At 29.5% G+C, this 14,484-nt stretch overlaps 4 protein-coding genes across 5 annotated transcripts in view; 1 reads left to right on the top strand and 3 right to left on the bottom strand.

The window, feature by feature from the left end:
• Positions 1 to 9,321, bottom strand: part of LOC111686366 (iron-sulfur clusters transporter ABCB7, mitochondrial) — a 10,854-nt gene extending 1,533 nt beyond the window's left edge. The window contains exons 1-7 of one of the 2 annotated variants that reach the window (XM_023448727.2): positions 9,092 to 9,321; positions 6,219 to 6,351; positions 2,482 to 2,689; positions 2,261 to 2,415; positions 597 to 763; positions 330 to 440; positions 1 to 266 (exon numbers count right to left, since the gene is read on the bottom strand). The exon at positions 1 to 266 is cut by the window's left edge and continues 529 nt beyond it. In XM_023448727.2, coding sequence (XP_023304495.2) covers positions 1 to 266; positions 330 to 440; positions 597 to 763; positions 2,261 to 2,415; positions 2,482 to 2,689; positions 6,219 to 6,351; positions 9,092 to 9,226 — 1,175 coding nt within the window. In that variant the 5' untranslated portion in view covers positions 9,227 to 9,321. The remainder of the gene's footprint in view (positions 267 to 329; positions 441 to 596; positions 764 to 2,260; positions 2,416 to 2,481; positions 2,690 to 6,218; positions 6,352 to 9,091) is intronic. The other variant, XM_023448728.2, reaches the window with a different exon arrangement.
• Positions 6,399 to 9,230, bottom strand: LOC111686367 (SET domain-containing protein 4). Its single transcript, XM_046953336.1, has 2 exons — positions 9,092 to 9,230; positions 6,399 to 7,877 (listed from the first exon to the last, which is right to left on the bottom strand). The coding sequence occupies exon 2, from the start codon at positions 7,799 to 7,801 to the stop codon at positions 6,473 to 6,475; it is 1,329 nt and encodes a 442-aa protein (XP_046809292.1). The 5' UTR covers positions 7,802 to 7,877; positions 9,092 to 9,230; the 3' UTR covers positions 6,399 to 6,472.
• A 771-nt stretch (positions 9,322 to 10,092) lies between the features above and the next one.
• LOC111686370 (iron-sulfur cluster co-chaperone protein HscB) lies at positions 10,093 to 11,266 on the bottom strand. The gene is made up of 3 exons (XM_023448732.2): positions 10,872 to 11,266; positions 10,695 to 10,807; positions 10,093 to 10,632 (listed from the first exon to the last, which is right to left on the bottom strand). Exons 1-3 carry the CDS (start codon positions 11,172 to 11,174, stop codon positions 10,245 to 10,247), a joined length of 804 nt encoding a protein of 267 aa, XP_023304500.2. The 5' UTR covers positions 11,175 to 11,266; the 3' UTR covers positions 10,093 to 10,244.
• A 335-nt stretch (positions 11,267 to 11,601) lies between these two features.
• Positions 11,602 to 12,806, top strand: LOC111686373. Its single transcript, XM_023448734.2, has 5 exons — positions 11,602 to 11,699; positions 11,756 to 11,800; positions 11,859 to 12,126; positions 12,381 to 12,480; positions 12,620 to 12,806. Exons 1-5 carry the CDS (start codon positions 11,696 to 11,698, stop codon positions 12,716 to 12,718), a joined length of 516 nt encoding a protein of 171 aa, XP_023304502.2. The 5' UTR covers positions 11,602 to 11,695; the 3' UTR covers positions 12,719 to 12,806.
• Positions 12,807 to 14,484: the final 1,678 nt, after the last annotated feature.

Below are 14,484 nucleotides of genomic sequence, written 5' to 3'. Positions count from 1 at the left end.
AATAAAGCTAAACTAGAACTTGTCTTCAAACTGGCCGATTCATATTTTTTTAAAACTTCATTATAACGGGCTGCTTCGAATTTTTCATTATTAAAATATTTAACAGTTTCATAGTTAATAAGAGAATCAACTGCCTTATTGCCGGCCTCATTTTCAGCTTGATTCATATAGACACGAAATTTCGTACGCCATTGGGTAACGGATAAAGTATAGGCAGCATAAACACCTACACAACCCATGGAAACGCCGGCAAATGCTAAGCCGCACTAAGAAATATACAAAAATAAATTAATAATTTCTTTTTTAATAATTATTTAGACTTTACTCACCTTTAAACCCAATATACTGGATACCAAAGCCAATTCAAAAATGGTGGGTACAATATTGAAAACCATGGCTGATAAAACAAAATTAATGCCACGGGAACCACGATCTATGGTCTATTTGTATTAAATGAAAAATATAAAACTTTAGTTTAGTGCAGTTGAAAAGATTAGAATACCAAGGTATACATTCACTCTGAGACCCAAAGGTTCCATTGTGATTCCCTTTAATAAACAATAATATTTAAGAGAAAACAAAGAAACAATAATTACCTTTGATAGTGCCCCGGTTTGTTTATTAAGGTGGAATGCTAAGTCTAAATTGTGTAAATGTAGAAACACATTGGTGGCTATTTTACGTATGGAATGATGGGCTACCTTGGCAAATACAGCATTGCGCAATTCATTAAAAGCAGCAGCACTGGCACGAGCAACACCATCTTGAAAAAAATAAAAGAAAATTTAAAACTTCAATATTTTGAAATACAATCACCCGTATCGCCAATCATCATTTCACATGAAATATGTTCCCTTTTCACTTTTTTCGTTCACTAACATCGATTTTTTGTCGAAAAAAGTCGATTATTTTGTTCTAAAAAAAAGTCGATAACTCGACTATCGCCTGTGAGAAATAAAAGTCGAAAAAGTCGGAAAATGTCGAAAAGGCGAAAATAGTCGAAAAGTCAAAAATAGTCGAAAAGTCGGAAAATGTCGAGAATGGTCGAAGGTCGAAAAAAGTCAAAAATAGTCGAAACAGTCGAAAATTGTTGAAAATCGAAAAAAAGTCGGAAAAAGTCCAAAATCGTCGACAAGTCTGAAATGGTCAAAAAGTCGAAAATATTCGAAAAAAAATGGAAAATAGTCGAAAAAAGATGAAAAGAGTCGAAAGATAAAATGCAAGAAGTCGACTTTTAACTAAATGCAAAAAGTCAAATAGTCGAAAAGTAGGAAAAAGTCGAAAATAGTCGGAAAGTCAAAAATAGTCGAAAAGACAAAAATAGTCGAAAAGTCGGAAAAAGACAAGAATAGTCGAAGGTCGGAAAAAGTCAAAAATAGTCAAAAAGTCGAAAAAGACGAAAAAAGTCAAAAATAGTCGAAACAGTCGAAAATTGTTGAAAATCGAAAAAAGTCGGAAAAAGTCGAAAATCGTCGACAAGTCTGAAATGGTCAAAAAGTCAGAAAAAGTCGAAAATAATCAAAAAGTCTGTTATAGTCGAAAATAGTCGAAAAAAGTCGAAAATATTCGAAAAAAAAGTCAAAAGTCGAAAATAGTCGAAAAAAGATGAAAAGAGTCGAAAGATTAAATGCAAAAAGTCGACTTTTAACTAAATGCAAAAAGTCGAAAACTCGATAAGTAGAAAATAGTCGGAAAAGCCGAAAATAGTCGAAAAGTCAAAAATAGTCGAAAAGTCAAAAATAGTCGAAAAGTCAAAAATAGTCGAAAAGTCAAAAATAGTCGAAAAGTCAAAAATAGTCGAAAAGTCGAGAATGGTCGAAGGTCGGAAAAAGTCAAAAATAGTCAAAAAGTCAGAAAAAGGCGAAAAAGTCAAAAATAGTCGAAAATCAAAAAAAATTGGAAAAAGTCCAAAATCGTCGACAAGTCTGAAATGGTCGAAAAGTCGGAAAAAGTCGAAAATAGTCAAAATGTCTGTTATTGTCGAAAAAAGTCGAAAATATTCGAAAAAAGTAGAAAGTCGCAAAATGTCGAAAAGAGTCAAAAGATGAAATGCAAAAGTCGAAAAGTCGACTTTTAACTAAATGCAAAAAGTCGAAAAGTCTACTTTTACCTAAATGCAAAAAGTCGAAAAGTCGACTTTTCGTTTCAACTATAGAAGCCTAGTTCACGATAGCAATTTTCCCTTCGAGGGAAATGAAAATCTCAAGGGAACAAAATTTTCACTTCTATTGGCGATAGGGTGTGAATAACTAATACTTACATCCCACTAACATAGCAGTGGCTACCGATAATACTGTATCGACTGGTGTATCCATGGACAAGGTACCCATAGTATCAACAGCACCCTTAAATAAGAATGGCACACAAACTGTTAAAATTTTTGAACCCGCCAAAAGGCCCAACGAAATAGCTACTCTAAAAGAGAAAAAATTTAATAAATTAATTTAATTTCAATATATATATAATTCTTACTAAATTTACCTTTTTCTAACTAAAGGATCCTCTTTCGGCCATATATACGCCATCATTGCCCTTAACATATCCTGTGATGTTACTTCCGGTGCATCTAATTTACCCAGAGAATTACCCCCATTACCACCTCCTAGATGAATGTGACATTGTCGTATTGGTTGTGTTGTTTGTAGTACAATATGTTGTGGTAGCGTTTGAACATTATTATGGTCTGGACCTGTGGGGATTTACTAAATTCAACAAAGTAGATCCCTACAGGGCCACACAACACACAAGCATATAAGTACATAATTATTTTAATAATAATAACAACAACAATATTAATACAAAAAAATAAAATAAAACTAAAAACGCAACATATCGCTTTTGTTAATTGTTTGTACTATTATTATTTTATTAGAAAACAAGCAAAAAGTTATTATACATAAACAAAAGTTATTAAAAAGCTTAAGCCTCTAATGAAACGAATATTATATTTACGGAAAGTAGCCTGTAAAGTTTCGAGACTTAAAGTGACGCTACAAAATATTCTGGAAAAGTTTATATTTTTAAAAGAAAATAGTTGGACTTCAGAATGTTAGTAAACGTACTCGAATCATTAGAGATTTAAGAATTGAAACAAAAAAGTGATCTATATATTTTTAACAGTGAACTTACATTCGATTGTACCGAATTTTTAAATATCCATCAACTTATTTCATTAATTATTCTAAAAACATTTAACTAAACAGAAGACATGCGCAACAGAAAACATTTCTATATTCTTCACTAAGGAAAGTTTGAATAATATTAAAAACTATACATTATCGATACTATGGATATTGATTAAAAGAATACAAACAAAACATAAGACATTTCATACTAAATGATTGAAGATATATTTACAAATCTGAGCAAACAAAACGATTATTATTTCGTTTTACAACTTGTTAATGGATATTTTACAATACATATTTTTTTCTTAAATAAAAACGAATATTTTGAAAACAATTAAGTATTAATCACAATCTTTTTTTGCAGTTTGCACAATGCTTGATTAAATTGTTGAAATGTAATAGTTTCTAAACTATGATGCTTCGGGTGAATTTTGATATTGAAAGCTTTTTGTTTGAACAAACAAATGAATAGAAAAAGGAAGCTTTATAAATAATTGAAAGTATTTGTTATAGAGAATTTTAAAACTGGATATGTATATTTTCTAAGAATGTATATTCTCCAAGGGAAAATATTATGAAATTTGAAAAATATAATTTCGATTTAAAAAAAAGCAATTTTTAATAAACTTTAAAAATCAATTGTTAATTTTAGGAAAATTTTCTACCAAAAGAGCAACTTGTGAAATTTTTCTATAAAAAACTGAAATTTTTAAAAATTGTTTCAAAAAGGAGCAGTTCTTGTTCAGTTCTAGTTATGTTCTAGTTCAGTTCTAGTTCAGTTCTAGTTCAGTTCTAGTTCAGTTCTAGTTCAGTTCAAGTTCAGTTCTAGTTCAGTTCTAGTTCAGTTCTAGTTCAGTTCTAGTTCAGTTCTAGTTCAGTTCTAGTTCAGTTCTAGTTCAGTTCTAGTTCAGTTCTAGTTCAGTTCTAGTTCAGTTCTAGTTCAGTTCTAGTTCAGTTCTAGTTCAGTTCTAGTTCAGTTCTAGTTCAGTTCTAGTTCAGTTCTAGTTCAGTTCTAGTTCAGTTCTAGTTCAGTTCTAGTTCAGTTCTAGTTCAGTTCTAGTTCAGTTCTAGTTCAGTTCTAGTTCAGTTCTAGTTCAGTTCTAGTTCAGTTCTAGTTCAGTTCTAGTTCAGTTCTAGTTCAGTTCTAGTTCAGTTCTAGTTCAGTTCTAGTTCAGTTCTAGTTCAGTTCTAGTTCAGTTCTAGTTCAGTTCTAGTTCAGTTCTAGTTCAGTTCTAGTTCAGTTCTAGTTCAGTTCTAGTTCAGTTCTAGTTCAGTTCTAGTTCAGTTCTAGTTCAGTTCTAGTTCAGTTCTAGTTCAGTTCTAGTTCAGTTCTAGTTCAGTTCTAGTTCAGTTCTAGTTCAGTTCTAGTTCAGTTCTAGTTCAGTTTTTTCTAGTTCAGTTCTAGTTCAGTTCTAGTTCAGTTCTAGTTCAGTTCTAGTTCAGTTCTAGTTCAGTTCTAGTTCAGTTCTAGTTCAGTTCTAGTTCAGTTCTAGTTCAGTTCTAGTTCAGTTCTAGTTCAGTTCTAGTTCAGTTCTAGTTCAGTTCTAGTTCAGTTCTAGTTCAGTTCTAGTTCAGTTCTAGTTCAGTTCTAGTTCAGTTCTAGTTCAGTTCTAGTTCAGTTCTAGTTCAGTTCTAGTTCAGTTCTAGTTCAGTTCTAGTTCAGTTCTAGTTCAGTTCTAGTTCAGTTCTAGTTCAGTTCTAGTTCAGTTCTAGTTCAGTTCTAGTTCAGTTCTAGTTCAGTTCTAGTTCAGTTCTAGTTCAGTTCTAGTTCAGTTCTAGTTCAGTTCTAGTTCAGTTCTAGTTCAGTTCTAGTTCAGTTCTAGTTCAGTTCTAGTTCAGTTCTAGTTCAGTTCTAGTTCAGTTCTAGTTCAGTTCTAGTTCAGTTCTAGTTCAGTTCTAGTTCAGTTCTAGTTCAGTTCTAGTTCAGTTCTAGTTCAGTTCTAGTTCAGTTCTAGTTCAGTTCTAGTTCAGTTCTAGTTCAGTTCTAGTTCAGTTCTAGTTCAGTTCTAGTTCAGTTCTAGTTCAGTTCTAGTTCAGTTCTAGTTCAGTTCTAGTTCAGTTCTAGTTCAGTTCTAGTTCAGTTCTAGTTCAGTTCTAGTTCAGTTCTAGTTCAGTTCTAGTTCAGTTCTAGTTCAGTTCTAGTTCAGTTCTAGTTCAGTTTTAGTTCAGTTCTAGTTCAGTTCTAGTTCAGTTCTAGTTCAGTTCTAGTTCAGTTCTAGTTCAGTTCTAGTTCAGTTCTAGTTCAGTTCTAGTTCAGTTCTAGTTCAGTTCTAGTTCAGTTCTTGTTCAGTTTTAGTTCAGTTCTAGTTCAGTTCTAGTTCAGTTCTAGTTCAGTTCTAGTTCAGTTCTAGTTCAGTTCTAGTTTAGTTCTAGTTTAGTTCTAGTTTAGTTCAAGTTCAGTTCAAGTTCATTTCTAGTTAAGATCTAGTTCAAGTTCTAGTATACTTCAGTTTACTAAAATTGTCTATAAAAAGAGAAAAGTTCATAAATTTTTCATAAAAATATAAATTTTGAAAAAAAGAAAACTTTTCAAAAACATATAATAAAACTAAAAAATAATCATCCAAAAAAAATAATAAAAGTTTTAAAATTTTCAATCAAAAAAAAAAAAATTCAAATTTTCTATAAAAAAAAGGATTTTTTTGAAAACATTTTTTATAAAATTAATAAAAAATAAAAGATAAATTTCTTGAAAATTTCTATAAAAAGGAAAACTAAGTAATATTAATTTAAAAACTAATTTTTGAAAAATTTCTTAATTTTACAATTTCCAGTTTTAAAATATTTCTAATGAATTTTGTAATGAAAAAAAATCGAAAAAAAACTATGATGTCTAAAAGAAATTAACTTACTACAAAAATTGCCACTATATATTTTTTAGCGTTTTGTCTTTACAAACCCGTTAGGAAGTATCAAAATATTTTCAAAATATTATGCGCCATTTATTTATTTGTTTCAAAACAAACAACGAAACAGTTATTTTAGGCGGATAAAAAATTTAAATATATATGTGATTTTCTTAACACAGCATTTTACCAAAAAAAATCTAGATTTAAGAAAAGAAATAAACAAATCAAAACAGAAAATTACCTTGAGGCGCCTTCTTAACAAAAACACCACCCAATAATTTACTGCCCGGTGTGGGAGTAAAGGGAGTTATTTTCTTTTTTGTTTTAGAAGAGCCATCATCCACATTTGTTACGGTGGTACGGGATGAAATAAGCTAGAATTTAAAATGAATATATGTTTAATAAAACAAAAATATTTTAAATTTTATAAAAAAATTTATATAAAGATTTATTTATATTTTAAAAAAAGTACAAAATTCTTTAATATTAGTTACTTTATAAGTTTATTAAACAATTGTTTAAATAGTTCAAACATTCCTTCAAATATAGATTACAAACTAAACCTGATTTTGTTAAGTTTTCTTTAGAATTTAATGTTTTAATAAACTCTTCATATTCTTTAATTTTAAATTTTAATAAAAGTTCTACTTCTTTATTAACATTTAATAAGTTCGCGGCAGAACCAAATGCTACTTGATTTAAAATATTAGGAAAATAACTTTCTTCTTTGAATAGTAAATGTAGAACAACATGAAGATTATGAGAAATACCCTCCTCTTTATGGATAAACATTTGATCGTGTAGATTGTGTTCACGTATAAATTTAAATTTATTTCTATGAAATATTAAACCTTTAAACGATTTTTCCTGTTGTAGAAAAGTTTCTATATCATTAAGAGAGAATTCAAAATAATCATTTTGATTGGAGGGCAATATAAAACCGTATTCAATTAAAAGTTTTAGATTTGTTAAAGTACCATAACTTATGAAAATCTGTTGTAGGGGTAGAATTTTTGCCGAAGGACAATTTTCTAATGTTAAAATGAATTCAAATTCCTTGGTACAGGGATTGCGTATTAAATCAGCCTGAGTTTGATATAGATCAGAATGATTGAATAAATCAAAAAAGGGAGCCAAAGCTAAATTACAATCTTCCGATATTAGAGGCTGAAAGAAACATTTATCCGGTTTAATGAGACGACTGAAAATATAAACACTACGTGTGTTAACGACAAAATAAGACCAACGGAAATCTGTAAGTGAATATTTTGAATCAAAATCTTCGAAATTATAAACTAGTTTAAGATTTTGATAGGCTTCTTTAATTTTTCTATTTTGTTCAACAGTACGTTCTAAAATAGAATCTGGTAGACATTGTAGTTCGCCGATGGGACAAAAATAAGGTGTGGTAAAATAATTAGGTAAAGATTTTATATATGATTTATGCTTCGATTGCTCCCTTAGTAATTTTTGATGCATAACATAAAAAGCCATTAAGGATTGAAATGAAATCTTATGTTCTTTAACAAATTTCTCTTTAACGAAGAGATTTTTAAAATCTTCATCTTGTTCTAGCGTTTTAATTGTTAACAAAGCCTCAAGGGGTAAACGTATTATATTGTTCTCCTTTTCAACAGCCACTGACTTGGAGCATAAACCTCTGCCCGTTAAAGGAAAATTTCGTGCTGTCAATTTGGTTTCATTTTGCCAACCTAAAGAACTTAAATATCTATATAAATCCGGTAGAAAGTGTTCATCTTTTGTTTGCTCCTGTTCAAGAGCTAAACGTTGACGTTGTGTGCGTATGCGTTTAGTACGTCCCATATTTATGTTTTTGGTGGTTGTGTGGAAATCTCTTTTTGAAATTAAGTTTTTTTCTATTTAACAGATTTTACAGTATCTGTAAAGATAATAAAAATAGGACCAGATTTTTTGTTATTATCTTACATTTTAAAAGGGAATTTTAATAATGATAATAATCATTTGAAAATAATAATTTTTTGAATTTAATATTGTGGCCAAGTTCTTGAACATTAACTATGTTAACATTGTTTATATAAACAATCAAATAGTTAATGTGGAAATCTTTGCCTTGAATTTTTATTTTTAATCTACGAAAAACATTTGAACTGTTTCAATAAGTTATATCTTTTGATACAGTTTTATTCAAGAATTTCGTGTGGTTTTATAAAAGAATTAATTATGATGTTTTGATTAAAAACTGAGCTTTTATAGAATGCAAATTTAGTAAAAGTAAGTATTAAGCCAGCAATGGAATACCCTACATGTTCATTTGTGTAACAGAAAATGTTCGAAAATAACTTCTTTTGTGGAATATATTGGAAAATTTCACTTTTTAAAGGAATTTTCAAACATTTCTATAAAAATACAAGATCGGATGAAAAATACGCAACAGTTCTCACAAATATTACTTAATTAAAAGCGGTTTAAATGATAACATCAGAATTTCGTTCCTCGGCAATTGGATATTCGCTCCAGAACGACCCGAGTCATGCTCGGCCAAAGATTGTCAACCCAGCGGCAGCTGTATCAACCGAAAGTTTTTTCCCCAGGAAAGAACTATCGGCCACAGTCGAGCTGTTACAACAACAACATAACATCAGAATTGGTAGTAAAGTTTACTATAGAATATTTTTAAAGTTTGGGGGATACAAACTTTTCAATATGTTGGGATAGAGTATTGAAAAATCATGTATATCCTAAATTTTCCTTAAACTACTGATTCTCTTACAGCATTTTTCTTACACTATTCTAATGTTGAATTAAATTTTACTTTACATTGAATTTTATTTACACCAAATTTAGATCTTTTATTCTAATTCCCACCAAAAAACAATGTACTTCACACATACGCACACACATAAACACTCGAAATAAAAAAATTCCTAAATCTCATGATTGTCACCTTATTTATAATCAAACATTTTTGTTTTTTTTTTTCGATGAAAATATGTATCCAAACAAAGATTACGAAATAGTTGTTGGTAGAAGAGTCTCAAGAAAAAAAAGGTTTTGTCAATGAAAATGATGGCCTTGATTTATAGTACTAAAAGAACTTAGAAAAAAATAAGATACTACTACTACAAAACTTACCAAATGGGAAGCCACACGTTGACCAGCAGCATTAAATTTGCAGTTTGTATAACGCACTAAGGTACTGTAGGATTTTCTATTGTTATTTATTTGTTGTTTACTACAAAATCTAGCCAAGTGGACCAGTCCAGCCATAATTTTCCAAAATATTTGTGAATTCTAAACTGTGATATTCTCGCAGCCGTGTGATATAGAAATTATTTTTTTTCTTCTTCTTCTTCTTCTGAGAACTGTCAATGTAAGAGATCTATGCCAAGCAATTTTAATAACGGCGTTAGTTGTAGAAATGTTAGAGACGGTTTGATATTGTTTGTTTGCCAAACTAAATAAACGTCGTCATATATTAAAAATTATGAAAAGTTCATGTTTTATAGAAAACTTTAATTAAGTTTTCAATTTGTATAGTTTTTTTTTTTTGTAAATTTTCAATTTAAGGAAATGTTTAAATAAGATCGAAAAAGAAATTTCTTATAAATACAAAAATTTCGCTAAATGATCGATGTATAAAATAATTTTGATTTATTTTAAATTTTTATAAAATGTTCAATTTAAATAAAAAAAATCCTTTAAAATTTTCATTTATAGAAATGTTTCGATAAATTCAAAATTGAAAGAAAATATGCAAACCTCAAATTCTTAAATTTTTAGAAAAAATTTTAAAAGTACATAGTTTGTAAAAAAAAAATAAATAAATTCGAAAACAAATAGCAGTTTTCTTTAAATTATCAATTGACTTTTTTTAATTTATTCACGAATTCTTTTACTATAGAAAATTTTTGTTAAATTTTCTATTTATTCTCGAAATCATTATAGTTTTAAAAAAATTATCGATTAACAAGAAATTTTTGAAAAATTTTCGTATTAAACTTTCTAATTAATTCTCAATTAATAGAAAAATTTCCATAAATTCTTGGTTTATGTGAATTTTCGCTATAACAAGAAAATTTTTGATTAATTCTTGATTTATCAAGAAGATCAAAAATATATATAAATTCAAATTTTCGGTTTGTAAAAAAACTCTATAAATTCGAAAATTTTCAATAAATAAAAACTGTTAAAACGGGATTTAATTGTTAATCTTTCACCTGGAAGATTTTTATTTATTTTAGAAAGCATTAGGAATTATATAGACTTTGTGCATCCTTGTTCCTATTCAACTGCCCATTAATTTTTGTAATTTATTTTTAATAGTCTTCTGTATACTTATTAGATATTTCATTTCAACCAATAATGAGGTGGCCTTTTCCAAATTATTTTCTGCAAATACTTTTGTTAAAATTTCCACCTTTTCTTGCAATTCTTTTGCTAAACTTTCATTAATGGCATCTAATTCACTTTTAGTCGAGGCATCCTCAACCTCTTCATTACGTTCCATCATTTCCATGAGAAACTCTTTATTAAGAGCACTATTATCTTGGGGTATTTGTCGGCCATTCAACTCTAATAAATACTGGCCACGTTCTAGTGGAAGGGATAGTGTTTTGTAGGCCTTGTTGATTAACGAACTCCAATCAGCAGAATTTGTTTGTTCACGGGAAGTTCTAAGGAATAACAATAGTTCTTAATTGTTCACAAAAAGGTCAAATTAATTTCTAGAACTTACTTATTGCTAAATTTATCTGGATGTACCACAGTTTGCAGTTGTCTGAATCGTTTTGTTAGTAATTGTGTCTCCAAATCAAATTTTTGTGGAAAATCCAAGAGATCGAAATAGTTCTTTAATAAAAATGTCCATAAAATTTAGTTAAATTATTATTTAAATTATTTTTTCATTACTTACAATCTCTGTGTTTACATCTTGCAAATGACCACAGTGAGGACAAATCATTAAACTATCACCTTGTTTTGGTTCCTTTTTACAATTCCAGCATTCTTGGTCATTTGATGTTGTGGTTGGTGCATAGGCACGTTTTTGTTGATTAAAATTTAAATTATTAAATATTATTTCCTTGCTTGCTTCCCATTCCAAAGCTAAACATGGTCTTGCCTGTACTGTGCCAGTGAATAGTAATCTATGTTGATTTACATTACATTCCTTTAGATTCTTCAAATAGCCACAACTTATTCTAGAAATACGCCTCATTTTGAAGGAGTTTTCTAATAAAATAATAAGTAAAAATTTGATAAGAATTCGTTATCTAATAAGTATGCAAATAAAAATGTAAATAAATGTAAATGTATCAAAACAAAACGAAAAATCCAGCTGTTTATTGACAGTTTAGCAATGTTGCCATATCAATGGCAAAGCGTTAACCCTTCTGTCAAAGACAACAAAAAATACCATTTTAATTAAATGAATAATATAGGAAAATACTAATATCTAGGGAAAATAGTATTTAATAATTAAAAGTTTCGTTATAATGTGGTGTCCACAGAATTTTAGTAAATTGCAAATATATTTAAATTTAAAAAATTTAGTTTAAAATTATTACCGGACTAACATGTTATTTACCAAAGATTATCTTTTTACGTTGTACGGCAACATTATTTAGTACAACTAAAACTGTCAAGTTAATCTATAAAAATATGGCAATATTCTTATAAGAAAAGCGCCTTTTATTGAAATATTTTTTTAAAGTCTTGAAAAAAATTATAAATTTTATTATGGGTAAGTGTGTATTTGTATAAATTTTCATTTTAATATAACAAATTACTTTCCTTTAGACTCCTTGCTAATTTCTGAGGAAATCAAACAACTGAAACGTTTAAGTATGTTTGTTTTTATTACTTTTTTGTTTGCCGCAATAACTTCCATAATTAATTCTAGGGGAATTCTATGAAGATCAATTAAAGCTTGTGGGCATAGAAATGTGTGATTTGGGTGATGATATTCATAATTTACTTGATGAAGCTGTAGAGTTGCAACGTGTTACCAATTTGCAGGATATGCGTTTGTCAAATCTACAAACATTCTATTACAAGAAGAAAAAGGAACACTTAGATAACAAAGCCATTATAGTCCAGTTGAAAAATGAAATTAAAAAACAGCAAAAGCAAATTGAAAAGGAACAGAATGAATGTAATTTATTGGAAAAGTAAGTTTCATAGGCGATTAAAAATGTGGGTACAAAACTATATATAATCAAAATTTCCGTATAGCGCAAATGGCTTTCTTTTCTGAGGTGTATCGAACACGCCCAAAAACAAAAGAGCACACATTAAATGTGTATGCTGAAAGCCTTAAAAAGAGATATTAAGTAAATATTATTAAAATACCACATAGCTTAGGAATCTGTTTTACACCGAAATATAGGAATAAGAAATTAAAATGTATCTTCTTCCTATTTAGGTTTACCACATCAATTAATAAACGTCTGGTATCCGAGGCACAAATGCAAAGTTCAGTTCAGGATATTGAATCCAGCATGAAGAAATTGCAAGAACATTTGGTAAGGAACTAACATATCAATGAATTAATAATTTTTATTAGAAAGTAAATTTTGAATTGTAAAAAGTTAATATTTCAGTAAAAATTCGGTTTTACAGTGAACAGTTGATTATTTTCATGATTTCTATTTGTCGTTTCAGGATACATTGAATATACCAGATGACTTTAATATAGATGAATTGATCCAAAAAGTGGAATTGCTAAAAAATGAAAAATCTAAAGATAAAAAAGAATTTTAATTATACACAAATTATATGTTCAGTGGTAAATGCTCTCAAAAAAATTGATAGTAATTTATAAAATGTAATAAATGTTTATCATGTCTGTTATGTAAATCGAATCGGTTTCGCTATTCGGGGATATTGTTGTATATTTTCAATGGCGTTCTTGGACCAAAAGAATATGTGCCAAATTTCAAATTGTGTAGAAAATTGCGATCTGTAACGTGTGCACAAAGTTTACATGGACGCATGGACTGACCAATATTTTTGGGTGTTACAAACATTAGCACAAACGCATATCCTCCTCACTATAATTCGTTTAAATTAAAATGATCATAGAAAGTTCTCAAAGAAAACAAATTCTGATGAAAAAGTATTAAAAAAATGTCCTGCTGCAGATACAAGCTAAATGCAAGGACTGTTTTATAGGTAATATTGTGAAATACACCAAAACTATTTCTTTCCAATATTTATTATTGTGTTTTCGCCGAAATGCTCTCACCTTTCTTATTACATCATGATTACAACTTAGTATATGAAAATCATGACAAGTAAGTGCCACACTAGGAAACTTTTTTGGGGAACTTTTGTTTGTTTTAATTTTAAGTTGCTCCCTTGACAGTATGATACCGCTTAGGAGGGATTATTTGGCTTCGATATATTTATATCGCCATCACTAATTATGGCTTTCGCCTCGTCCAAGAACTGCCAATCCGACCTATACTTCCGAACTTCGCTTCTGAGTTTACTGGTATCCATCAAAATCTTAAATGAGTTTTGTGTTGTACTCCACCATGTATTAAAGAAAATTTTAGTTTTTTTTTTTGATTATTTGAATTGTTGACCGAGCTCATAAGCAAAATGCCAGGGTGTCCCACGTTGGTTTAAAGGGAATCCTCCAAGACGACCTATATTATCATATAGGAAGTTGGAAACCTTTAAACACTGTAAATTTCAAGAGTTTTAATGGTCCCACCAGGGTATAAACAGTTGAGGTTTAATGGTCTCCACCAGGGTATAAACAATTGAGTATTTTATGGTCTCCACCAATAAAACATAACCTCACTTGAGGTGATACGAAAGCACGAGGTTAATGTAGACAACGCAAAACTGTCGAAAGCCAGGCAACAAACACAAGCCCAAACGCGTTTAAGAAATAATCGCGATTACGCGAGAGTTGTTCCCCAACACAGACCTGAATTACGACTGAAATTTTAGGTTATCAAATAAAATATATGTGGTTAATGCATAAAGCTTCGAAGAACCGTAACGCGGTACAGTTATGCGACGCCACATATTAAAGCAAAGCTCACGAAGGCAGCGAATGAAGAACGGCCTGATAACCACTAAACGATAATGGCAATGACGGTCGTAGGTCTTTATCCACCCAGAGCTGAATTACGAATGGGGAACTTTTGTTCATTCATCTCTCGCGGTACGGAGTTTCTCGTACTCGGATACTTGTTTCTTCTCATTCATACAACAAATCAATACAATTTTTTTTTTGTCGATTTTGGGATTACTCTGTGACCCCTTAAAAATAAAATGGGGGATTTATTTGACTGGTCCAAAGGGATAAAACGCCACCAACAAAATACGAAATAAAGTCAAAAAGAACGAAAATTCTAGAAATATGATTTAGACTTTTCCAACAATTTAAATTAAATAATTTGTTTATTTATGTGCTGTTTATAGATAACAAACGAGTAGTTTACCACGCAAAAAGTCAAAAAGTCGATTTTTCATCAAAAAAAAAAAAACTGGTAAAATCGGAAATTGCAAAA

This window comes from Lucilia cuprina, chromosome 5 (genome assembly GCF_022045245.1).
Source record: "Lucilia cuprina isolate Lc7/37 chromosome 5, ASM2204524v1, whole genome shotgun sequence".
Classification (NCBI taxonomy): Eukaryota; Metazoa; Arthropoda; class Insecta; order Diptera; family Calliphoridae; genus Lucilia; species Lucilia cuprina.
This window is presented reverse-complemented; position numbering and strand designations above follow the sequence as displayed.